Genomic DNA, 24,527 nt, shown 5'->3' on the forward strand with positions numbered 1-24,527 from the left:
CACTGAACTCTGGAAGTGTGGACAAGCAGCAGGCTCTCGAGCTTCTGTGCACTTAACAGTTGCAGCGGGCTGCCAGAAGGCAGAGCGTGTGTGATGTCCAAAACAGCTTTCTTCAAAGGGAAGGATTTTCACTCAGTCTCCGGGAAGTTTCTGTAGAACTGTTTGTGCAGCCTTCCCCAGAGTTAGCAAAATGCTCATCTCTTATAACATGAATTACTCTTTCCACATCTTTAGCGTTAGGGCTGCTACTGTTCTTTCCCATAGTGGGCTTTTTTGGCAGAATAATAGGATTTTTGGCTTTCTTCTGGTACGTGGTTTCCCATGGCTGTGAAATGGAAAGCTTCTGAACCTCTTAATTTGCATGCAGTGACATTTACTTAACTTTTCTCTTTTTCTCTCTTTCTGTGCACAGAGGATGTCACGATGGTGATCTGCCCTGGGATTGCTAACCACAGTGAGAAGCAGTATATCCGCACTTTTGTTGACTATGCACAAAAAAATGGGTACAGATGTGCTGTCCTGAATCACTTGGGGGCCTTACCAAATATTGAGCTCACTTCTCCACGAATGTTCACATATGGTAAGTTCTTCATCACAGCTGGTGACTTTCAAGCTTGTGCAATTTCTAGGTCTTAATCAGGCTCCTTCAGCATAACACGACTACCGTAGCTAAATTAGGCTAATCATTTTGTACTGTTTCTTAGGAAATGAATGTAACTTATGAGGAAGAAGGGAGACTAGTACTGGGATTCACTTTTCCTTCTTTCTCATCCTAGGTCTTAAGCACGTACTCCTAATCAAGGAGGCAGTTTTTTGAAAGAAAAGCTTTCTTAAGAAGCTCTCGTGGCTACTGACAGCCTGCTCAAATGATTTGGGGGATGTTTAAATGTCAGTTTAGTGGAATATGAACAAACTTGACTTGGAGGACAGAAGTTATTTGTGAGGCTTTGAAAACTAATGAGGACTGTGTACCAGCCTATCCAGAAAGTACATTTCTATCATAGGAAGGCCATGGTCAGATTATTCCCTGAATGTAACACAAATATCAAGGAATGCAACAGATCTGCAGCTTGACAGTAAAGCTACAGAAGTGGTAGTGCTTAGCTACTATGATTTTGGACTTTCACTTTGCATATAAGGAAATCTTTCTTAGCCAGTAAATTTTAAGGAATGAAATATTTTGAGATGGCCTAGCAGTGACTCCAGCTATTCATAACTGCCCTGCAGCATGCAACATGATCTTGGTAAAATGTGGTCTGCTTGCCAGAGACCTGATCTGCTTGTTCCTGAGTTCTTTTGAGCCCTCGTGCCCTCTGTACTGCGGACATCTATAGGTACCTTATGGCAGGACTCAATTGTGAGAATAGTAGACTGGCATTAGGTTCTTTATTTATTTGTTAAAGATATCTTGTGCTTTGGAACTCTGTAGCAGGTAGATTATTTAATGCCTTTGATTAATGCCTTGTTGCTTGTTTTCCCAATCAGGAGTGGATTAAACAGCTATAAAACATTTCACAAGTACCAATAGCCTTGATTTGTTATGAGGTCCTAGGCTAGCAGTTGCTTTGAGTCTACCAAAATCAAGCCTGATCTCATTCAGCTGTTTGGTTTTTTGATAAAAGTTGAGAGCTTCCTTCCAAAAATATGATCTTCCCAGGACAGAGTAATTTCCAAAATTTACTGACTGTTCTCTGAAACCTTCAGCAGTATCGTGCTAGCAGATACCTAATTATAATGCTAGAGCCTGAATTCTTGAATAATTAACTAAAATGGTTAATAAGGGTCAGGGGAGGAGGGGAGATTAACATCACCACCAGGGTATAGATCTGCTACAGCTCTGCCTGGAGTAAGATGGTGATGTAACTTATCTCTGTCTAATGTCAAATGCTGGTCTGGAATTCTGAGCCCTCGTCTCAGTTTGCTGGAGCTGATGGTAGACTTTCTTCACTTTGTGTAGTTTTCCTTTAGACTTTAAGGAGCTGTTCTGCAGTGTAGCTCTGGAGACATGCCTTTCTAAATCTTCTGAAGCCTTGGGGAGGGCAAGGAATGCCTAGCACTTCCTTTGAGCACGTCAGTAAATCACTAACAAGTGACTCTGCCAAGAATAGTGCCAGTAAGACCTTGAGCAAACTTTACTCTGTCTCTAATCCAAATACCCTTTGTCCTTTCAACTTTTGCTGGATTCCTGGTGTGTTTTGGGGGAACGAGTATCATAAACTTGATTTGCTTGAGCCTTTACTTCAGGCTTGACCTGTTGTTATTTTAGCTCCAAGTTTCTGAAATGCTTTCGAATTGTGACAGTCAAACGCTGTAGTGTTTTGACTGCTAGCTTCTTCCAGAGGAAGCTAGAGCAATGCAGCATTTGTCATCTTGTGGAAAATTGCTAAGTGAGAATGCTCACAAGGAAGTGCCTGAGCCCAGATGAGATGCTCATCCAGATGCTTTTTCTTTCACTGAAGTTAACACAAACTTTGCTCAGCATCTGCTCCAGAGCTAGCTTAAATCAGAGGCTGATGTCTAGCAAGGGTTTTGCGTATTTTGTGTGGTTTGCTCAGTTTGCAGTCTTGAATCCAATTGGAAGATTAACAAAGTGCACAGTCAGTTGATACCACTGTCTTCATTTCTCAGACAGTCTGAGGACCTCAGTGCTGCCAGAAGTTTGATCCCTCAGTGTTGCAGCCTGTGGGATGCAAGTGAGCATGAACTGAGAGCAGCATGCACCTGTGTAGAGGTACCTGCCTCTTCCCTTGATGTGGGGAGGCCCATTCCTCTTGTAAGAAACTGCAGTATTTTACCTCAAGTGGCTGAAAGAAGTCTAGCTGCTTTTGCTTAAACCATTCCCTCTAGTTCCAGAGAGCACCTGCTTGGGCTCTTCAGTCCATTGAGCATTCTGTCCTGACAAGCTTGCTCTATGGTTTCAACATGGATTTAAGAACCTATGGCTGTCTTGCTGTGAGCAGTGAGCAGGCTGCTTTCCACATAGCTCACTTCTGTTCAGAAGTGGCAAACTGCCTCAGGAAGACAATGAATTGCTGTTAATTTTAAGCTGCTTTGGAAAGGAAGACTGGATTGTCAGATCTGCTGCTCTCATGATTTTTTTTTTTCAGTTCATCTTAATTTGGCAGTTGGTCCAAAATGAGGCATAAGCTAAGGTCCACAGGACTCATAAAACAGATGCCTGAGCATGTGAATCAGAGATCTTAAACCTTGAGGTTATTGAAAAATCAGAAGGAGTAAGAAGCTGAACTTAAAGGATACAACTGGAGTTCGAAGTGGAAGTCTGGGACTGTTGGAAGATGCCTTTGACACTGTCCTTATTTTCAGGTTGCACCTGGGAATTTGGAGCCATGGTGAATTACATCAAGAAGACCTACCCTCAGACCCAGTTGGCTGTGGTAGGCTTCAGCCTGGGTGGAAACATCGTGTGCAAGTACCTGGGAGAGAACCAGGCCAACCAGGAGAGGGTTCTGTGCTGTGTCAGCGTGTGCCAGGGGTACAGCGCGCTCAGGTGAGTCTGCAGTTTTGTCCTGGTTTCTTCTGCAGGGTGGGGGGAAGAGGGCACTATTTCTCTTGCACTTATTTAGTCTTTACAAACGCAGGAGCCGAAGGAGCAGCCACAACTTTGTTGATTTGGCAGCACAAACAAAATAGACTTTGTCAACAGTGCAAACAAGCTTTCTGTACCTCACCAGGTACGAATACTGGCAGCTTCCATTCTACACGTGTGAGTTGCCTAACTTTGGCACGGCAGAAATGCTGCAGTGTGGTAAGAGGAGGCATTCTTCATCCAGTCCTGGCTGGGCAGCATGACAAACTTCTGAGCTGATGCCAGGATTAAAGCAATAGTTTACGCTTTCTCATCACTCTGGAAAGTATCACTTGGTTCATAATAGCTCTTCTGGCTTCACTGTGGAGTTCCGTAAGGTCTGCTCATAAGACTGTCTCTTATCTGCAGAGACTGAAAAAACACGAAGCTCAAACTGTCTGTTCATGCTCCTTCCTTTTTGTGTGTCCATAAAATAGTGCACTAGGATGCTGAGGGCATGGAGAGGCGCTTGCAATTGTACTACTGGCCTGAAATTTGGAAGGTGGAGAAGCTAAGGCTTTTAGATGGCCTGCCGACCCATTAACCTGTCGTTCCCTGCTTGGAAGCCGAGGCTGTAGCCTTCACAAGAGCTGTAAGGGCTCCATCTAGCGCTAACACGTGTATTCACTGATGGAGGGCAAGCGTACAGCGCTGCTGCTTGGAAACTGGTAGCTCACCTGATGTGAAGTAACTTTCCGTGTATGCACAGCTAATGAAAATTAAAACAGTGCAACTGGCTAAACTAATGCTTCCACTTTTTTCTATCTGCACATACAAACAGCTACTGATGTGTTGCTGACTGTACAGTGACTTAACTGCATCACTGAGCCATGAGAATATTTGAAAAGCAAAGGAAGCTATTGATACCCCCAGGCTATTTGTGTCAAAGTCCTTTGGACAGATAAAGATGAAACTATGACAGCACTGTGAGGGACTTGCTGTGCAATCTGGCCTCCCAGAATGGTGAATGTAGCAAGAATCCTCTCAATGCATTCTTTTGAAGGCAGCTCCTGGAACTGTTTCTGCAGCCATCAAACAGGGCTTGCAAGGATCACATCTGGCCTTGGCCTGTTTGATTTATCTTCCGCAGTTATGCAACATTGTATTTCTGGTCTCCAAAATGCTGTGAGTAATACTGTTCTCTAAGCTGGTTTCTTATTACTGTGTCACAATGTGCTTGTGGAACAGCAGCGGAGGGGCAGCCTCGTTAACACTACTGCACTTGGATATCCATATGGAAAAATAACAGCTGCTTGCCTGAGTTTAATGCAAGCCCTCTGTGGGTTCTTGCGGATTATTGAGCTCTTGACTCCACCTGCTGGGTAAACATCTACTAGCAAATCTCCAGTCACAAAACATCTGCTGTGTGTTACAGTGCGCCCAGCAGGAAGGCTGTTTAGGTCTCCTGTCTGCCTACCTAATATCTAGTGCTGCTTTTAAATGGTAATTAGAGAGAGCTAGGGGAAAGCAAGGTCAGTAAATATCCACAAAGAAAAAAACAGGATAACGTGGGCCTTCTTTCCTTCCTGTAGAAGGAGGAGATACAAAGCATCTCCAGGTAGAATGGGTAAGCCTTGGCCTTCCTGGTCATATTCTGATAGGTGAAAATAACTGGTCTCTTTCCTCTGTGCTGTGTGAAGGTGGATTACTCTGGTAGATTACCAGTTAGCTTATAGGGTGGTTGTTTGGTTTTTTTTTTCTTAGCTTGTACAGCCTTTGTCCCCAAACATCGTTAGGAAGTAAAAGGAGAAAAATTGGGAAGAAGTGATGATGAATAAGATGAAGCAGGTATCCGAAATACAAAAGCCTTTCCAAGGCATTAAGCAAGTGTCCCATAGACAGGTCTGACAAAGTAGCAACAACAAAATGCTCTACCAGCAGAAAATGGGTCTCTTGGTTTAATGAATTGACACAAAGTTTGGGGAACTTGTTCCCTGGGGCCAAGCAGGGACATGTCTTCTTATTCCTTAATCTCTGCCTGCACAGACTTGATTCTACTACTTGATCTTGTGGAATGCACTTTCACCATAGCTGTGGGCTGTGGGGAGAGTCCCCACCTTTCAGACCTGTGCAGTCCTCCAAATGTTGGAAACTGCATTTTATCAGTGCTCGCAGCATATTAACAGCCATACTGTCTGCCACAGTAACTGGGGGAAAGTAGTTTGAGCTCTAGTTGTCTTGAAATGGCTTTGAAGGTTTGTTGGGAAAATCTTTTCCTGTCCTTATTCCTGTGGCTGGACATAAACATGGTAGGTAAAGGCTGGCTGTAGCCTGAAGGTCTGTGCTGCAGCGTGGCTTACTGCAGGCTGACATTGCTTATGCTCTGCTGGGGAACTTGTGGGTTGGGAATTCATGACAAATCTACCACAATTTCTCATGGTATGTTAATGTTTAAATGGGAGTATTTCAGTAGCTGAAACTGCTTGCTCCCAGCATTCTTAGGTTGCTCAGTAGATGATAGTGTGTTTCCTCAGTAACAGCAAACCCTTTTAAGAGTAAAGCTATAACCTGCCCATGACCCTGCATAGCAAAGGAGTGCCCTGTATCTGGCAGAGCTCGCTGAAGTCTGGACAACTTTAGTTCTGTTTTAACAACAGATAAGCTGTGAAGTGCTGTTCTGCTTTGAGTGTAGGTAGAGACCTCAACTGTGCTTCTTGCAGCTGCAACTGGTATTTATTCCTACAGTTATTGCCAATGAAGCTGAAATGGTGACAGTGTATGTGAATACTGGAAACATCTGCACAAATGATTTTCTCTGCAAAGCTGTTACACAGAATAAACAATTTTTTTTTTTCCAGCAGAAGATTGGAGTTTTTTCCTTGTTAGTTCCATTAGGTAAATTGCACTCAACTTATGATAAGGGATACAGAATCCTCCTGTCAGTGTTGCAGATCTTGACTGATGGCTCTTAAATGCTCTCTGATCAGAGCAGCTAATTGCATTGTGCAAAATGAGACTGCAGATCCGTTTTCTGATACCATCAAACTTCATCAAAGTGAAAGTCATTTCCTGGGAAAGGTTAAGCTGTGGCAGGTAAAGCCCAGAGATGTGTTTGCATAGCCTGTAGGCTGCCATCTTATGTTACGGTGTATTACTCTGATCATTAAAGATCTCCATAAACAGCTTTGATTGTTATGCACTATGTTTATTTCTAGGGCACAGGAAACCTTCATGCAATGGGATCAATGTAGAAGATTTTATAACTTCCTCATGGCAGATAACATGAAGAAGATCATCCTTTCTCACAGGTAGTGTAGCACATCACTTACACTGATGGTGCTGATTGGATCAGTTGCTATATTGGATTTGTTTTCTCAGCCCTTTAAATTCAGACTCCTGAAAGATTACAGGTTCCTTGCTCAGTGGCGTGTAAATAAAGCAAGGAAAAGAAGGGGAACCTGTGTCAGTCTCATATACTATAAAATATAGAAACCCTGATGATCCTGACAGAAGAAAGCAAGCTTTGTTGTGGGATGCTAGGGGATTTCTTTGTTTTCCTTCTGAGGAGACTTGCTTAATGAATAAACAAGAGCACTGGAAGACATTGTAATTGAACTTCAAAGTGGAGTATTCAGCATCTGTTTCACTTCTAGCCAAAGAATCCCCTATTCAAGGAGCCTCTTGTTCTTTCTGCCACCTGCCAGAGGTAGGATTAATCTGCAAGATCTGCTGCATGGGGCTGCTGCTTATTTGATAAGCAAACAGTCGCTCTGTAGATCTGGCTTCTAGCTGTTCTTCAGCAGAGAGCATGTAGCCAGCAGAATACTTAGTGTTGCTCTTCCTGGAGTGCAGATGTAGTTGTAGTATCCCTGTGCTACTGCTGTGATCTGTGGCTCTCACATATGAAAGGACTGTGTTTGTTAAACAGGTGAGATGCTCATTGTTTGTGTGGCCTCTATGAAAAATTGAGTGCTTCTAAGGCAATGGATGTGTAAGTACCTCATCTGTTGCATTTGGAGATCCCTGAGTTGAGGGAAAAAGAGGAGAATAGTTAAGAGTCATTCCAGTTAGAAGTTTGTGTCACTTATAAACTTTTGGTTCATTGCTTACACTCCGATGCAGTATGAAATACTTGCAGAAGGAGTTGGGTCAACTGACGTGCAGGATGATCCATGTAATTCACTCCAGATTGACAAATATTTATACAACTTGATCGAGTTTAACATGTCATGGTATATAATAAACACCCATTAAATGTGCATAGATTCATAAGCCAGATGAAGGCACAGCTGGCTTGGAGGAGAATCAGTTAAGTAATCTTTTTTCCACAACTGTTTGTGTTCTAACACAGCTCTCCCAAGACAAACCTAGTCTCCCTCCTGCTCTACCCTGCAGCTGCCTCTAAAAGGGGAAGAAAGAAAGAAAAAAACCAACAAAAACCTTTCCAACTTGTGGCCTTTGTTCTGTTTGTTAAGGGAGCGGTTTGTTCTGGTGAAGAAACACATCCTCTCCTGAGGGCAATAACTAATTATGACAAGTGTCCATAGTAAATAGCTTTCTGCTAAGGTAATGCCCCCAAGTAATTTCTGTTGGATGAGCTAACCTGATGTCTGTGCTGGGGGAGGCTTCAGGACCATATGGTGAAGGAGGTGCTGTGCCCAGGACTGCTGTGCTCTTGCGTGAGTCGCCTGTGGGTTTGGGCTGAAACCAGAGGACCCTACCTATAAAAACACATGAAGCCTCTGTTCTGAATATCCTTAGTGCTGCCTGTTCTGGGAACATTCTTCACAGAGGCTCCTTAGTGCAGTTTTTCAGTATGAAAGGAGAGCATTTTTCTCTGAAGTGGCTGTTAGTTTATTATGCCTCATTATGATGGGAGGTGGATGGGTAAGCTGTGCTTACTCTCAAGAAAGCCTCATGCGTATGTAGCTCACTTCTATTCTTGTCAGATTGATCCTTGAGCGGGTCATGGCTTTGCTGCCATTGTTGTGGTGTTTGAAAGATTTTTCTTGCTATTTTTCTTTCAGGCAAGTTCTTTTTGGAGATAACGTGAAGAAGCCACAAAGCCTGTCAGATGCTGATCTGAGCAAACTCTATACAGCCACATCCCTTATGCAGATTGATGACAATGTTATGAGGTATGAAAGGGGACTCTGTTTCTCCTGTTTCAAGTGTTGCTCTTGCATACCTCCTGGTACGCCTGTAGGAATCTGCTGAAATGCAGTGAAATGGACCCTCAGAAATCCTTCTTTGCCATTGCACTGAATAAAACATACCACAAGAACGCCCCACGATCTTTAGTCTTGACAGTCAGAGCTTCTGTATAGTCATCCAGGAGGCATTTTTTAAGTGATGTCTGAACCTGCAGCCTAGAATACACTAGGAAGAAGCCTGTCTTGCCAAGAGGTCAAGAAAAAGATAGTGCAGAATGCAGAAAGCATCTCAGAACTGCTCACAAGTGTTCTTAGTCCAGCTTGCATTTTGAAACAAACCCTCCTGCAGAATACTGCCACCATCTCCATAAACATTAGGGTTGGCTGAGATAACATGAACTTTTAATTTGTAATGCTAACAGCTAAATTAAGCTCTCTGCTTTAATAATCTGTAGTATGTTGCTGTTTGTATCCTTGAAAACAATGCAGCACTTTGTTCAGTGTCTGAATTCATGCCATGACATGTTCTGTATCAAGCACTGACACCTTTACAAAATGCTGAAGCTGTACACTGTCAGCTATACAGCTTTAAGGGCTTTTGGAGGACTAGGAGCATTGTTGTCTGTTGTATGTCTGAAAGTGATTTCTAGGGGAAATCTTCCTACTCGTCCCTCATCCCTGAGACCTGTGTAGTTTCTGCCTACAGCTGCATCATTGTCTCTTACTCTCCAAGAGAAAAAAAAAAAAAGGGCACTTGAATAGAGACTCACTGAATCATGGGTTTAGGATGAAGAGCTAAGGATGCAGCAAAGAACTGCATCTACAGTGAATTCCGTGAATCTTGTTGGCAGACCCTTTCGGGTCCAGTAAGTTTGAGGTTTATAAGCTGTAATGGTTTTACATTTGAAAAGACTTTCCGGTGAAGAAGAAGGCCATTAAGTAATTCATACATGTGGAAAAAAACAAGTTTAAAAACAAAATGCCTCCTAGGCTGCTGTATTTCAACTCGTGTGATTACCTTGCTATGTATTAAAAATAAAAAAGCATCCTGCTGGCAGTGTTTGAGTAAGCACAGAAAGCATAAAAGTAGGTGCTGCCAAACGTGATTTTTGCAGAAGCAGTGAGTAGAAAAAAGGCACTGTCCATAAAAATCCAGGCATCATTCCTGTCTCTGCACCCATGTCCTTACTTGCAAATGGGAGTCACGTGTACTGGAAGCAGATGATGGCAATGACACTGTCCTTTTCAGGAAATTTCATGGCTACAGTTCCCTGAAGGAGTACTATGAAGAAGAAAGCTGCCTGCATTACTTGCACAGGGTAAGCTCTTGCAATTGAAGCTACTTTTGTGCCTTCCTTTTTCTGCCATAGATGAATGTGTTTGCTGGTTTCTGTTGCTGATACCTGGACACAGCTGTCTTAGCAGTGATTTTTAGAAGTAATCAGATACAGGATTCTGGAGTAAGATTTCAGTTCTTACCTCTAATGCTGGTGCTAAATGCTCTCAGCTCTTAAGTGCATATAACTCTAGGTAGTAGCATCCAAGTGATGAAGATAAAGCCACGCAATCAGCTGAACCCCTCTGTGAGTAGGTGCATAAGGTGGGAAACACGTGGTGGCATACAGCATGCAGCTTTAAGCAAAAAGGTACTAGATACCCTGGAAGAGGTATAGGGCACTCTCTGGAAGGGAGATGCTTAGCAAATCCTGCAGAAATGAAACTGGGATAGTAATTCCTTAATCTGCTGAAGCAGTGGATGGAAACACTCCAAGGGAGTTTCCTGGACTTTAACCAAGGTGTCCATAACAAAGCTGGCATTAGATGCCTGGTGTGCAAAACAGTGCAGAGCAGAAAGGGTGTGACTACTTGAATTCTGAGAATGGGAAAAATCTGTGACTCAGTCTGCATCTGCTCTGTTACACTCCTTTCTCTTTTTTCATACAGTTGAATTTGGAAAAAATCCACAAGTAAAAAGCCACCACTCTTCACTTTCAACTTTGCTTTCCTGGTGGTTTTTCAGCTACAGGATTACTCTGAAATAAGATATCTGAATTGAGCCAAGATAAGATGCCTTAACAATTAATAGAAATTCAAATACCACCCCCTTACTGTTTTGTCTCTTCTGTTGTGTTTCTGGATATAGATCTACGTTCCTCTTCTGCTTGTTAATGCTGCTGATGACCCTCTTGTGCATGAGAGCCTTCTGTCAATTCCAAGAGCTCTTTCAGGTATGTTGAAGCAGTCTGCTTTGGGAGAGCATATTTGTGTACCTGCATCTCTTTTACCTCTTCATGATCCATGATTACAAAGCAGCTCCACTTGCCTTCTTACGCTTGTAATCCTGTGGGAGGTGTGCTAAGCCTCTTTAAAACACCGGTTGCTAGAACTAATGAGGCCAACCACGAGCAGGAAGAACTTCAGTCCTTCTTTCTGGCATCTTCTGCTGTTTCAGCTTATGTTGATTGCCAGCAGTTTATATTCAGGTTACATTCCTGGAGTGGAAAAAAACGCTTCCTCGTGTCTTCATTACTCACTGAGGTTTAGTAGAAGGGGGGTTGCTGCTGATAAGGGGAGCGCGTTCATAGTTGTGTTGTTTGATAATCCACTAAGATGTCTCCTTGGAAAAGAAGTTTTGTCAGCAGTCCTCAGCCAAGAAAAAGGCAAGTAACCTTTTGAAGCTCAAGAGAAGGAGCTGGTTGCTGGGTTTTTTTGCACAGGCAGTGGGTGCACGGGGAGGAAAACAGGATTCATCCTTTCTTTTTAAAAGCTGTGGCGGATGAATTAATCTTCAGCTGCTTCCAGATGGATCCAAGCACAGGGATTTTCTCACTGTACATGGACCAAGGTGGCTAATATGCCAGAGCTTTAGAGTAGCTTGACATGATGCTGATGGTCCTAGCTCCAGTGTATGAATGAAAGATGGAAGGATGTGACCTGTATTGCCATAATGGCCTAGCCAGCAGCATTTCTTGGGCAGCTGGAATTGGTTCCTGTGGACTGTCTTGTTCTGTGGAATTGTAAGCTTACGTGCTTTTGACTTCAGATTAGCCATGGCCTTGGTCATTGTTTCTGCTTCATAATATTGCTCCTGTTGCTTCAGATCCTATACCAAGAATTGAGTTCATTATCACAGCTCAAAATGGTTTAGTTCTCAGCTCAAAAATGCTAACATTCAAGACCTATGTGCTTTTTTGTTTGTTTGTTTTTACAGAGAAAAGAGAAAATGTCATGCATGTGTTGCCCCTTCATGGAGGCCATCTGGGCTTTTTCGAGGGGTCTGTGCTATTCCCAGAGCCTCTTACCTGGATGGATAAGCTTGTGGTGCAGTATGCCAATGCCATCTGCCAGTGGGAGAAGACAAAGTCTCACTGCTCAGACACAGAGCAGGCGGTATCTGGCCAGGAGTAATTGACCCAAAGACTCTGGATCACTTCAGTATATCTCCCCCTTTGGGAACTCTTTGTTCCCTCACCTGCTGCTTCAGGTTTCCATTCCTTTTGATATCCTATGGCTGGGGTTTGATCACAAAGTTTCCTTATGAATTGGAGTTAAAACAGAGGTTAATATCTGGTCAGAGAATCTTCGCTTATGTTGTCACTTGGGTTTGTAATTTACTGCTCTGCTTGAAGAATTGGATTGCTTACTGTGACTTGTTACAGGGTTATTGAGTCGAAGACAACTTGCTTTGATGTAACAGAAGTTTCAGATGTCAAAATCACTTCACCAGCTGATCAAGAACTTGATCTGCAGCATTTAGTTAGATGTAGATGGCAGGGTACCTACGATTCTTCTGTCCCAGTGCTAGAAAAACCCTCTACCACGCTGCAGGCCAGTCAGTGGTCCAGACTGTGTGCCACTAAATTGTGGCTTGAAAAAAAACAGGTGCTTGACTGCAAGTAGAGCACCAGCCTTGCACCATCTCAAGGGAATGTTTTACTTCCTAAGAGTGCAGATACGCAAGTCTGTCAGGTGAGAAACGCTTAACTTGTCCATGCTTCAGATATCTGTGGGTTGGGGCATCTTCATACTGGGATTCCAGGAAGAGGAAAGCTGCAGACTGGTAATGCCAGTTAATGTTTCAGTGTAAACTTATATTCACACCAAGACCAGACCAATCATCTTGTCACATTTGCTTCTTTTTAAATCTAGTCATATTTTTAGTAATGGATTTCTTGTTTGATACAGGACTTTTTAAAGCTGGCTCTGGCTTCCTAATGGAAGATTCTGGTTAAGAATCTACAGGACCTTTTTGTGAGCTCAGTGTCTTTTAAGAATATTTTGTAGTAGGTACTCTGTTAGGGATTGAACTGTGGGGGAAGAACGTATCTATTTAGATTTACTCCCCTTGTATCAGGGTAGATCATACCAAAATTCTTGCCCTTAGCATTCAAAGCATTTAATGGTTTTCAGACACATGACTTGCCTTACAGTTGATGGGAAGCTGATGGGTCTAGCCCTGTCTAAATAAAATGATATCTTTGTCTAACTACTTCCATATCTATGTCAATGCTGCAGGATTTTACTGGCTCTTCACTTGAATTCCTTTCACACACCCAGACATTCTCTTCTAGTTTGCACATGCAAAGTGAAGTGTGATAGCTGTTTGCAGGAAAGATACACGCTTACTTGTGCTTATCCCTCAGGTGGCTTTATGGTCTGTGCCAGGACCAATACTGAGGACTCTCATTTATCCCCTGGTAGGAAGGTTGCCCTGTGACAAGCTGGAGACTGAAAATTTGTGGTGGAAATCTTTTTTTTTTTTTTACTGTTTGTTTTGTCAATATTCTTGTCTCATTAATCCATGCTCGGGACTTCTTTATCACAGTGGCAGTGAAACTCTTTTCCTGTCATGCTTCCTGCATCAGTTAGCACTTTATTGCTTTAGCCTTGGTTTGTGTTTCAGGCACTTTAGTGTATAGTTTGAGTGAAACAAGCTGCAAGACTTCAGTGTGGTGATATGGGGGAACAAGCCTTCTGGACTGCCTTGTCCCTGAACTTCATTCAGTAGGTTGCAGAGGTAGGTTTTTATTTTAATAAAGCAATAACTAACTATTGTAGCAAAGGTGCATTATCATATCAGGAAATTCCTTTCAGTTTGCCTTAGGCCAGACACCTTGGCCTGCTGCAATGAACTGTGGCTATCTCCTTGTTACTAAATCCAGGTTTTTTTTTTTTCTTCCTTAAAGGAAAGATGCAGCCAAGTAAAGCTACTGCAGTACTTGGTCATGCTTGTGGGTGTTCCTTCAGAGCTATTTTAGGGCATGAGTTAGAAAGGGTATTCTTAGCTGATGGATATCTTGTGTGTGTTGTTATCCTCGTATTCATACTGCATCTGTGTATATCAGTAAAATCTGTCACACAGGAAATGCAGATTTTTGCTCAAGTGACTGTTTGTTCCTGTCATTCTCACGGGATGTGACGTAAATATGTTCTCACTTCAGCTGAAGTAGGGTATAAATAACATTTGTAGACATCAAATAGATACAGCATCAATCTAGGTGTGTAGGGTATATATATTTTTTTCTGTCCAGTGGGTTACAACTTCAGAAATGTTTCAGCTTTCGTAACATACTACATCTGTAGCTTACACAGGTCACAGCAGTCTGCCCTGAGGAGGCAAAGCTGCTCTTCCCATGGCAAAAGGTACCATCTCTGAAACGCTTCACGTCCTGCCTCAGTCCAGCTTTACTGTGCTGTGAGATGAATATCAACTCCAGGCAGCTTTGGCTGAAATTCTGCCTTCCTTCACAGGACCCCAGACTTGAAGGAACAGTTCAGGTGTTGACTGATCCAGAACAGGAAAGGTACCAGTGAGAGAGAATTGTTTGCTTGCTTCTGTGTTGAGGTAACAGAGTGCTTTTCCACCAAGTCATGCCAGTTCATCTGAAAGCAGAGCTTTGTTATGGAAAGGTTTTCCTGAAGAGCTTTTCCACCTTCCTTTTTGTAATGGAGATCATCCTTGACAAACCAGGTTTTGTAACAGGGTTTTCTTGTTTCCGAGATGGAAGAAATTACTTCCTCAAATGCACCTTTATTTTGATCCAGCTGCTATTGCAGATGGCCAGTCAATCATAAACCTTTTTAAGCACATATTTCCAAAAATGAGGTAAACATCTGGGCAGTTCTTAATGCAGCAGGAGCTGTAGCTCTGTGGAACCGAGATTTTGCTTTAGGACTTTTTTCAAGAAATGCTCTTGCTTTCTGCCCTGCAATCCATCCCTTCATATTTCAGAAGGGCTGTGAAATTTTTGAAACTTTCAACTAGAGAAGTGATATAGGCCTGTCCTGCTCAGTTGATGGTTTTTGCACTTTCTACCTGCATCCACAGCTGCTCACACCACTTGTGGTTGGACAGCTAATGGAGCTTGTTTGAGAAGGAAGAACTTGGGCGTAGTTGCAAAGGTTCCTGAAACTCACTAACTTGATGTAGGTGGAAACAGTAAAAATCTGTTCTTCCCATCCCACCCCATTTGATGCTGCCTTTTCAAAGCAATATTCATTTTGTCAAACTTTCAGCAGTAATTTGGAGATCTCAAGGAAGCAGTAGAAGAAGAGAAAGGTAAACTGCAGTGCTTGTTATCTAAAGACGTTCAAAAAAAGAAATCCAGTGCTAAGCTTTCCTACTGGCAGTGTTATCTAGTGCCAGTAGAACAGATAGGATGGGATTTTGTCCAATCCTAACCTGAATTGCTTTTCTCTCCTGAAACAAGGCAGTAGTGTTTTTGTGATGTCAGCAAATGGTCTTCACTTGCCCAGTGAACCCTAAATGCAATATGAATTTTTCATCTTTGAGATTAAATTCTTTTTCATCTCATGTCAAAACAAATGAGATTGTCAAAGCATGTACTTCTGGATCATTGCAGTGCAGTTGAAGCCTCCAGCATGGTGAATCTGTCCTGAGCACTGTTTAGTTCCAAAGTGACAGTAGAAAACACATTAGCAGTTTTCTCTCTTCCCATCTTTGTAAGTAGCACTTGAATAAGGACTCTCTCAATCAGATAGCAAGTTGCAGAGCTGTTGTTGGTGGTTAGGCTGGTCCAACCACCATCTTAGTGTGTGGAGAGATCTGAAGCTTCTTGGTGAGCAGCTGGGACCTGCTCATACTGAATACAAGGAACTTGCAGCTTCTGTTACACGCGATCTGCCAGCATATCTGATGATCCTTTTGTTGGAACCTAAATGGAAGATGTTTTCAGGTAGGTCAGCAGTGCTGTGGCTGTACTGTAAAGACACACTTGAACCTCCCTGCAGCCATTTCCTGGTCGTTCTTCTGCAGGTCTTTGTTCATGAAGATACAGGTTACAAAGACAGGGCATTAAGCAAGGACATTAACAACTGTTATCTCCAGTACTGAATTTAGCCAAGCTGCTTGTGTGTCATTTGTCCTGGATCTGTCACAAGTTCCTAGACTGCAGCCCTTGGACACATGGTGCCTTGCCCTTTTTCTTTTCCCTTGACATCAGCGTATCTGGAGACTTCAGCAACAGCTGTGTCAGAGCTCTGGGGCTTTGCTTTCTAGTAAGGATTTCTCAGACAGAGGCAGTGAGACACCTCTGGCGATGCACGCTGCACCAGTGTGTGCTGACCTAAAGGACTTTTGTGGGCAGCCTACAGCTCGCTGCAGTCTATTCTAGTGCTTAAAAAAGCAGTGGATCATCTTTCAGCTCTGCTCCTCAAATTTGCCTCTGGCCATAGAGATTAAGTCATAGAAGGAGGGTTAGCTTAATAAGTGACTTTCTACCATACAGCTCCAAAATTCTCGTGTCTATCAACTCTTCAGCAGCATAGCTGAAGATGGCTACAGCTCGAAAGAGCAGAGCAGTAACTTCAGGAATTAATTGCCAAACAGTTCAGTCACCTGGATTGCTTCCAAGTCGTTTTTTCTTAAGTGATATAATATCTGTCTGGAGCTCATTGAAATTCTTCACAGCCCTTTCCAAGGAGATCAGAAAAGGCCCCAGTCTTGTGCTGCATGTGTAAGGCATGTGTTGTGAAGGGTGTCTTGTCAAGCCCTGCTCCATGTCCTTATTCTGGCAGGCCTGCTGGTTGGGCAGGTCCCAGAGCTGCAGTGACTCGAGCAGTGTTTCCTCTGGGACTTCTAATCCCAGGCAAAAAGCAAACAGCTTGTCTTGGTGTGAGGGCTTCCTGAGCTTTATCCAAGCTTAGAATGGTTCAGAGCAACACAGACCCAAGGAAGGGCTGCCTTGCATCTGTGCCCCTTTCGTTACTGGGAGCGTCTCTTACAGTGGCCTGGACTTCTCTCTGCTCTTGGGGAAGCTCAGACACAACTGCTGTCGATGAGTCCAAGCAGTTGCCAGCTTTCCACGCTGCAGCAAAAGGGTTTCTGGGATTATTCTGAACGATTCCATTTTGAACACCTTGTTTTGAACACTTGATTTTGCTGGTTAATCAACGGACAAAAACACTGCAGTCCAGGGCAGCATTTATCAGGTTGCATCTGTTGGTGTCTAACAACCTTTTCCATGCCTGTCTGATAACACTCTCAAAAAACTCTGGCCCTGTGTGCCCTGTGGGTAAAGACCATGATTCTCCTCACCCTATGGCCTTGCCTAACCCAGGTGACTTTGATGCCGTTGAGGAGCAGTCCCACTAGGTGGCTCTACACAAAGCCTTTCTGCTGCTGTCTGAATGACGAGCTTGCATCGTCTGTCACCAGGCATGCAAGAGCTTTGATTAGATGCAGAATTTCTATCTAGGATCTCCATTACACCTCTGCTGAGATGCTGACCCTTCTGATGGCAAGTCTTTTAAAACAAAAAAATGCAACAATACAACTTGTATTTGATAAAACCAAACCTGACTGCTCAGCCCAAGTCAGCAGCTTTCCAAAGGAGCGTGGTTTCTGACAGCTCGTCCTATTTCCCAATGACAGATTGCTAGAAATTCTTGAAAAAACTCACTGCAAGAGGAGCCCTTTCTCTGAAATGCCAAACAGGAGGGTGCATGGAGCCCTCAGAACGGCAGGCCTGAGCTCTTCTCGTGTTGCCCATGCAGCCATGTTAGAACAGACTGAGTGACTTCTGATGTTCTCGGTGAGCAGCGCAGTTTACTGTGAAAATGTTCTCAATTTGGCAAAATCATACTTTGGAACAATCTCTAAATGCTGCCCTGAAAAAGCTTGTATACCGAGATACCCTCCTGCTGCCATGTTCTGAGTCAGATTCTCTGAAGCTGACAGCTGCAGGGGAGATGATTTGCAACTAGCAATGCAATTTTTTCTATTTCTGCTGATGTTTACCTTTAAAATTATATATATAAATATATATAAAACAGTCTTTGATTTTTTTTCGTTAATTCTTGTTCTTCTGTGTGATGTAAAATGGAAGTCGTTGCAAAACAAAATGTAATTTTGTTATCTTTGATTCAGTGGGATTTCTTTATTTAAAAATAAAGGACTTATTGAAGCCAGTGCTACGTGGAGTAGCTGTGTACAGTGTTTTTGGTGGTGGGAAAGTCTCAACAGATAAAGCAGCCATTTCTTCCTCTGGGAAAAGATTTCCTCTGCAAAAGATTGTCTGGCATGGGAATGTATTGAGCCAAGATGATCATCTTGCTCTTCTCCCTGCCTCCAGGGGGGAGGGCAGCCAAAGTGTGCAGTAGGAAGGTGGGAGTAGTGCCCAGGAGCGCTGTGTTACAGCACAGGGCAGGTGTGCCAGCCCTCACTACCCCTGCTGGATCCTCCTGGAGCCTTCCTCTGCTTTCTGTGTCCTAGGAAGCAGAACAAGGACTGCAGCATGAAGAGCAGTGCTGCTATGGCACTTCTTGGTTGCTTGTCTTGCAAAGGAGGTGCGATTGCTTTGCCTCTCAAGCAAGCTCTTGTGTTTGCGCTGGCTGGATGGTTGTCACACTTTGTTTCCCTGGGACTGCTGGCCTGTGGAGAGCTCAGCACAGCCAGAGGTGCCTTTCAATACTTTTCTGAGACCTTGCAGCACAAACCTGGCGCAGCCCCTGGGCTGGGAACTGCTGTGTGTCCCATAATGCTCAGTGAATCAAGTGGGGCTGGTGAAAATGGATTTAACCCCAGTTGGCTGCCCAGACAGGCCCCATCCTCCCAGCAGCTTCAGAGCAGACATCCTGTTTGGGTTGAGCCTGAGCCAGTGCCCTGATGAATGCAGCTCTTGTCAGCACCCTGCAACTCCGCTGGCTGCGGATGGACTCTGGTCCTTGCTCTGCTAATGAAAGGCAGTCGTGTGCAACTGCAGAGCTGGGGGAGGGAAGAAGGGGCTTACTGTGCTGACAGGGAAGGCAACCACCAAGTCCTGGGCAGGCAGCAGCCCCTTGCTTTTCTCCAAGCCCTGCTGCTCTCGTGGCTGATGGCCAAGTGAGAAGTCCAGCATCTGATCAGCTCCTTCACGAGCCGCTTTTTACTTCACCACCTCAGAGCTTCTGGTTTATAACCCAGAACACTTTGCTTTCCCTGGCAGGGAGATACTTCCACCTCCTCTTTATGCCATTATCTGCCTCCTGCTGACTCAAAGCTACAGGTGCTGCCACTCCTCACTGATCCCTTGTGCCCCTCCTTGGTTACTTTTCATGGAGCTTTTCTGACCTGAACTGCTAAGATCTGAGCTCGCTGCCAGGTGCAGTGCTTGGAGAGGCAGCTTAGTTAAGGCTTTTAGAGGATTTAGGAGGCCACATTCTGCGTGTCTTCCACTGTTCTGTGGTTAGATTTCACCTCCTGCCCTCAGTGGCTGCTGTTCTTCCTCCCTGGCTGCCCTGCATAGCAAGAATTGGGCGCTCAGCTCTGCCTGTGCCACTGCTTGGTCTTGGTAGCACTGTAACAGAACCACTGACCCAGGTCTGAGACACACTGTTGTTAAATTCTTCTTTATTTCTCTGCATACATATTTCAGCCAGCCCCTGGCAGGGCTTCTGCAGTGGCATCCTCTGGTTGTGTTGCTCCCCAGTGATCAACTGTGGGCGCATAGAGCTGGCTGTGGAGACAGTGTTCTCTGGCTGTATTGCCCCACAGAAGTAAAGGCTAAGGCTGGAGCAGAGCAAGGCACGTGCTCGCTGCATCCCAGCCGCTGCCAGGCAGCCTGCTGCCAGCTTTGGGGACAGGAACAGACACGGAGCAACACACCCAGAGCAGTCACTCATCCATTGCTACAGTATGGAAGTGGTTGGGGTTAGGGGACCACCTCTGATCTTATTTTACAGGGGAAGGGGAGCAGCTCCTGACTTAAAGCGCCGTGTCTTCAGCTTCGATGCGGGGCCCAAAGAGCTGCTCTGCAGTTGCTTTGCCGTCGTACTTGGGCAGGTTGCCACCGAAGTCTGCTGGCAGTATGTCAGCATCGATCTCCTGGTAGAAGGACTCCAGCTCCTCGCCGTGCACAAACACCTGGCACAAGAGGAACCCTCAGCAGAGATGGGTGACTCTGCTCACAACAAAGAAATGGCCCAGGGACCCTAGAGCCGATCTGATGAGCTGCCTGCCTTTCTCATTGCCTAGCAGCAGGCTCCCCTTCCCATGGGACGTGCCCAGCTCATCCACCAGCTGCTCTCAGCCCAGGCTTGTCCCCATGTCTCCAAAAGCTGTGACATCTCCCCCCAGCCACACTGCTTTACCCGGCTTCTGCCACTAGGCCCCTTCCCCACGCTCACCCTCTCCAGCAGTTTGCTCTTCAGGAACGGTTTGACCACGTTGTAGGTAGTGGTGAAGTACCAGGGCTGGTGGATGAAGTGGACAGCCTTGAACCGTGCTGGGAAGGAGTCCTAGGATGCCAAACCCAGACATGGCTGGTTACAGACTGTGCTGGCCACAAGAAAACAGGAGAGGAGCACAGCTGCAAAAGAACTGCAACTGGCACTGCCTCCGCTCCCCTTCCCCAGCCTCCCATTTTCCCTTCCATCATCCCTTTCTTATTCTGATGAACAGCAGGATCCCAGAGGAGCAGCTGTCCCAGTCCTCAGAGCACCAGGGAAGCTGCAGAGCCTCCCAGATGACTCATTGCTCCCTTTTCACAAGATCACATGGAAAATGGCCTCTCCGTGGTGTTTTCTCATGGTGACAGGGCAGTGGTGACAGTGCAGTGGCAATCCAAAACCCCTGCTAGCCCCAGGCACAGTCTTCTCCACCTCACCTGTAGCATGTCCACCATCTTCTTGAGCTCAGAAGGTTTGATCCCTGATGCCTGCTGCATGGTGAAGCCTTTGAAGTTCTCAATGATGCAGAACCCATTGATCTGGGTCTCTTCATTTTCCAGCAGTTTCTCCAAGATAACGCAGTAGGCACGAAGGATCTGGTTGAGAGGAGAGACAGCAGGGTCTGTTATTAGTGTGACTGCAAGGTCTCACCTCCCTTAAAGTTCAGGAGGTTCCCTGGACCTGGGTCTGGGTCTGCTCAACTTCAGCTGGTTGTCCCAACCAGACCCAGAGCTTCAGAGCAGGGGGGCACTGCAGAGGATGCTCAACAACCCTCTCAAGGTATCGCGCATCTGGGTCAGTGCTCTGATACAGTGCCAGCAAATTCAGGGCTGAGCAGAAAACAGAGCTGGAAGAACTTGTGATCTCATGCTTGAAGGTCTCTTTGCCAAGAAGCCTTTTCCATGCTGTGTGCCAGCTTCCTTCTCTGCCCTGCAGGTCTTTCCTTTTTAAAGCACCCTGATCTAATGGTGTGATGCCTCCCTTCGCTCTGTGTCATCTAGGATGGGAGATACACGCCCCAACTGTGCCCTGCATCCTGCGCATCAGAAAGGAAGAAGGGGAAATCTTTGAGATGGACCAGATTCCCCTGGAAGGATAAATTCAAAGTTCTGCATAAACCCGGATGGATGGGAGTTATGTGTGCCCATACAAATGTGTGAAAGGGATGCTCTGCTCAGCAGGAAGCCCCAGGAGCAGAACTGTTCAGGGGGCAATGGCTGGGCTGACCTCATCGAAGGTGATCTCCTCATAGTCCCAGTTCTCGATGTTGAAGAGCATCACTACCCGCCCATATTTGTCCCTGCTGGCCAGGATGCCGGGGTAGCCCGCCTCAATGGTGCTGCGCACGGCCTCGGGGGTCAGGTTGTCAAAGAGTTCGGGGTATTGCTGGCGGAAGTTCACATAGCCTGGGGAGAGATAGGAGCCGGGTAGGACAGCAGCTGCTTGCCCATCAGGAAGCCAGGGGAGTGCTGGGGAGCTCCCTGCCCCTGCTCCCCCCCACTTGGCACCGCGTGGGCACGAAATATGGAAACGTCCTGGGAAAATCTGGGTGAACAAAACAGCTCATCTGGGAGCCAGCACTGATAATTGCAACTCATTATCTGCCTGGCAGAAGCAAACAGGAGTAGAGCGGGTCCCAGCCAATGTCCTCCTTGCTCCCTGTCCCTGCCAGCCCAGCCCAAGGACTGAGGGTGCTGGGAGGTACTGGAAAGAGGCAAGGGGATGCCAAAGGACCCCCACCTTTCAGCAGGTCGTAGGCCCTGTGCACATCAAACTTGCGGGCACGGATGAAGCGGAGGAAGAAGGAATCATCCTTCCCCTGCACCTTCTCAGCCACTGCCTTGCAGACATCCTCACTGCCGGCCCGCTCCTGCACCAGCTCCCGCAGCGCTCTGACTGCTGCCTCTCTCTGCTCCTCCGTCTCATTCAGCTCATCTTTTGCCTGGGGGAGAGTCAGGATGGGGTCCTCAGCACTCACACGATGCCCTGGGACCTGGGCACCCCACAGGGCCACCGGACCCAGCAGCCCAGGGTGCATTTTGGCACCAAAAAGCAGCGTGGTCAGAGCGTATCTCCCCCATTGTGCCCCACTCACAGTAGGGCCACGTCTCACCTTTTGCAGGGTGTGAGGGGGGATCTGCTGGCACCTCCCAAAAACAGGGCCGTGGTCCTTGGTGGTGAGGCGCTCCAGTTTGGTGCGCAGTGCCTGCTCCTCTTCTGAGACAATGCGGAAGGTCCCCGTCTGGGGCGAAAGGATGAGGGGCATCAGGCATCCTCTGCTGACAGCTCCCAATCTCCCTGCCCCCCTGCCCCACAAGGCTGGGGACAGCCCCAGTGCCTTGCAGGTTACTCTAGGGAAGGACAGAGTTGCACCCGAGTGGTGCAGTGGGATAGGGATGGGGCAGTACTCACAACAGCAGACATGTCTTCTTTTGGACTTGATCAGCTGCAGTATGCTGGAAGAGAGAAGGAGGGATTACCTGCGGGTATCTGAAGACTTTGCAATCTTGGTGCCCCATCCCTCTTGCCCAGTCCCCATAGAGGATGTGCTAGAAGCCTGATGGACAGTGAAAGTGCTTGAGAAACACCAGGACTCTTCGCAGCATAAATAAGTGAGCATTGATCATCTGATGTCTTCAGCATTTTTTGTCTTGATGGGAAGCTGTGGGCAGAGGCATCCCTGGGTTTCCTCATGAACTCACCTCTGTCTGCATCCAGAGCAGCACAGGACAAGATAGCAAGGACCTGGCTTGCTGGGCTGTCCCATGGTTGCCAATGGACCTCGTGCCAACACAGGGAACCCTGGCACTGCCATAGTCCTACTGAGCAAATGGGGTCTCAAATGCTTCCCTTGGTCCTTGGACTCTTCCCTCACCACTCCAAGGCTTGCTGTCTGCACCTTTGCTTGAGGGCAGTGCAGAAAACCTTCAGGCAATCCTTTCATCTTCCTCTTAATGCAGACAAATGAGGATGAAGGCTGCCCTCCTCGTCACCGGCCCAGCACCCTTCCTGCTGCTCAGCCCATGTCAGAGATGTCTCTGCCATGTGTCCCAATGCCTCCCAGGGTTTCCCCCACAAGCACCCCATTATTTGAGACCCCAAAATCAAAGCCATCTCTGGAGGTCAAGGTAGTCCAGGTTATGGCATCCAGTGCCAATGTTTGAGGTGTGCATTGTCCCCATACTCACCAGGATCAGGGAATGCCAAACCGACCGTGGAGGTTGAGGGCCTGGGGGCTGCTGGAGCAGGGCTGGGCAGCAGGAGCAGAGTGGAGCAGCACGAAATCCCAGCGAAAGCTTTGTAGAGTCACCGGGTTGGGATTAGGCCGTCACAAGGCATCAACTCACCGCAGCTTTATCATTAAGTCCTCGTAAACCAGGCAGGAAACCCCACTAAAGCCTTCCAAAAGGCTGATGGGGAGAGGGAAGGAGGGAGCTGGAGGCCCAGAGGGCGCGCGGAGGGGCGGGATGCTGGGCCCGATTAAGGGTGTATAAAAGCTTCCCATTGTGTAACTGTGCTTATTAGTGCGGGGCTGGGGGTGGGCAGCGTGCCACCCCCTGCACCGGCCCCAGGAGCCGGGTGAGGGTGCAGGGATGATGGTGGGACGCAGAGCACAGGTGGAGCTTCCAGTGATCCTCGTGCTGGAGAGCAGTCAGCCTTTGGGATGTGGGCACAAGATGGGGGAGAGTCGTGGAGACGGCGTCCAAATGGGGCCTTTGGGGTGGCTTTGTGGGGTTGGTGCCACAGTGTGCGCTCCCCCAGACCTGTGGGTAAAGCTGCGATGGGAAGTGAGAACAGGAGCCCATTGAGGCCGGGCCTTGGCCGCTCTCCCGCTGCTCTGGGGATTTGGGGGAGCGGAGGAAGGGGCTTACACAAGGCATGTTTTGTAACATGCGGATTTAGGGATTGCTAACGCTGCACAGGGCCCCTCGTGCCCCGTGCCCGGCCTGGCGCCAGCACATCGTGCCCACGTGAAACCCTTCGCAGTGGCCGGGACGGCTCCGCGAGGTGGACCTCAATAGGCGCTTTGTGCCCGGGGATCGCCCCCACCAGCTCGCATCCCCGCGCCGCACGCGGGATTCGAACCCGCTGATGAGGTAGGGACGGGGGGACGGGGGCTAGCGGAGAACGGAAGTGACGTACGGGGGGCGGGGGGGCGGGACTTGTTGCTATGGCGATGA

At 46.5% G+C, this 24,527-nt stretch overlaps 2 protein-coding genes across 5 annotated transcripts in view; one reads left to right on the top strand and one right to left on the bottom strand.

The window, feature by feature from the left end:
* Positions 1 to 18,108, top strand: part of ABHD2 (abhydrolase domain containing 2, acylglycerol lipase) — a 39,056-nt gene extending 20,948 nt beyond the window's left edge. For all 3 annotated transcript variants that reach the window (XM_052671739.1, XM_052671740.1, XM_052671741.1), the window contains 7 exons: positions 413 to 580; positions 3,325 to 3,508; positions 6,742 to 6,834; positions 8,554 to 8,664; positions 9,929 to 9,998; positions 10,823 to 10,907; positions 11,891 to 18,108. In XM_052671739.1, coding sequence (XP_052527699.1) covers positions 413 to 580; positions 3,325 to 3,508; positions 6,742 to 6,834; positions 8,554 to 8,664; positions 9,929 to 9,998; positions 10,823 to 10,907; positions 11,891 to 12,087 — 908 coding nt within the window. In that variant the 3' untranslated portion in view covers positions 12,088 to 18,108. The remainder of the gene's footprint in view (positions 1 to 412; positions 581 to 3,324; positions 3,509 to 6,741; positions 6,835 to 8,553; positions 8,665 to 9,928; positions 9,999 to 10,822; positions 10,908 to 11,890) is intronic.
* Positions 18,109 to 19,521: 1,413 nt separating this feature from the next.
* Positions 19,522 to 23,928, bottom strand: RLBP1 (retinaldehyde binding protein 1). 2 transcript variants are annotated; one of them, XM_052672376.1, is made up of 8 exons: positions 23,535 to 23,928; positions 22,759 to 22,802; positions 22,460 to 22,588; positions 22,087 to 22,288; positions 21,574 to 21,752; positions 20,784 to 20,942; positions 20,305 to 20,415; positions 19,522 to 20,041 (listed from the first exon to the last, which is right to left on the bottom strand). In XM_052672376.1, the coding sequence occupies exons 2-8, from the start codon at positions 22,768 to 22,770 to the stop codon at positions 19,883 to 19,885; spliced, it is 951 nt and encodes a 316-aa protein (XP_052528336.1). In that variant the 5' UTR covers positions 22,771 to 22,802; positions 23,535 to 23,928; the 3' UTR covers positions 19,522 to 19,882. The 2 variants fall into 2 exon arrangements, with proteins under 2 accessions (XP_052528336.1, XP_052528335.1); XM_052672375.1 differs by lacking the exons at positions 22,759 to 22,802; positions 23,535 to 23,928 and having other exon boundaries at positions 22,460 to 22,743.
* Positions 23,929 to 24,527: the final 599 nt, after the last annotated feature.

This window comes from Tympanuchus pallidicinctus, unplaced genomic scaffold (genome assembly GCF_026119805.1).
Source record: "Tympanuchus pallidicinctus isolate F22 unplaced genomic scaffold, pur_lepc_1.0 scaffold12, whole genome shotgun sequence".
Taxonomy (NCBI): domain Eukaryota; kingdom Metazoa; phylum Chordata; class Aves; order Galliformes; family Phasianidae; genus Tympanuchus; species Tympanuchus pallidicinctus.

Excerpts from the sequence above, each read along its gene's own strand:
- RLBP1 (XM_052672375.1), bottom strand. The coding sequence starts at position 22,612 with ATGCCCCTCATCCTTTCGCCCCAGACGGGGACCTTCCGCATTGTCTCA. Across the intron at positions 20,943-21,573 it reads AGGAGATCACCTTCGATGAG|ATCCTTCGTGCCTACTGCGT; the intron begins GTCAGCCCAGCC and ends CCTCTCAACCAG. Across the intron at positions 20,416-20,783 it reads AGATGGTGGACATGCTACAG|GACTCCTTCCCAGCACGGTT; the intron begins GTGAGGTGGAGA and ends TTGGCATCCTAG.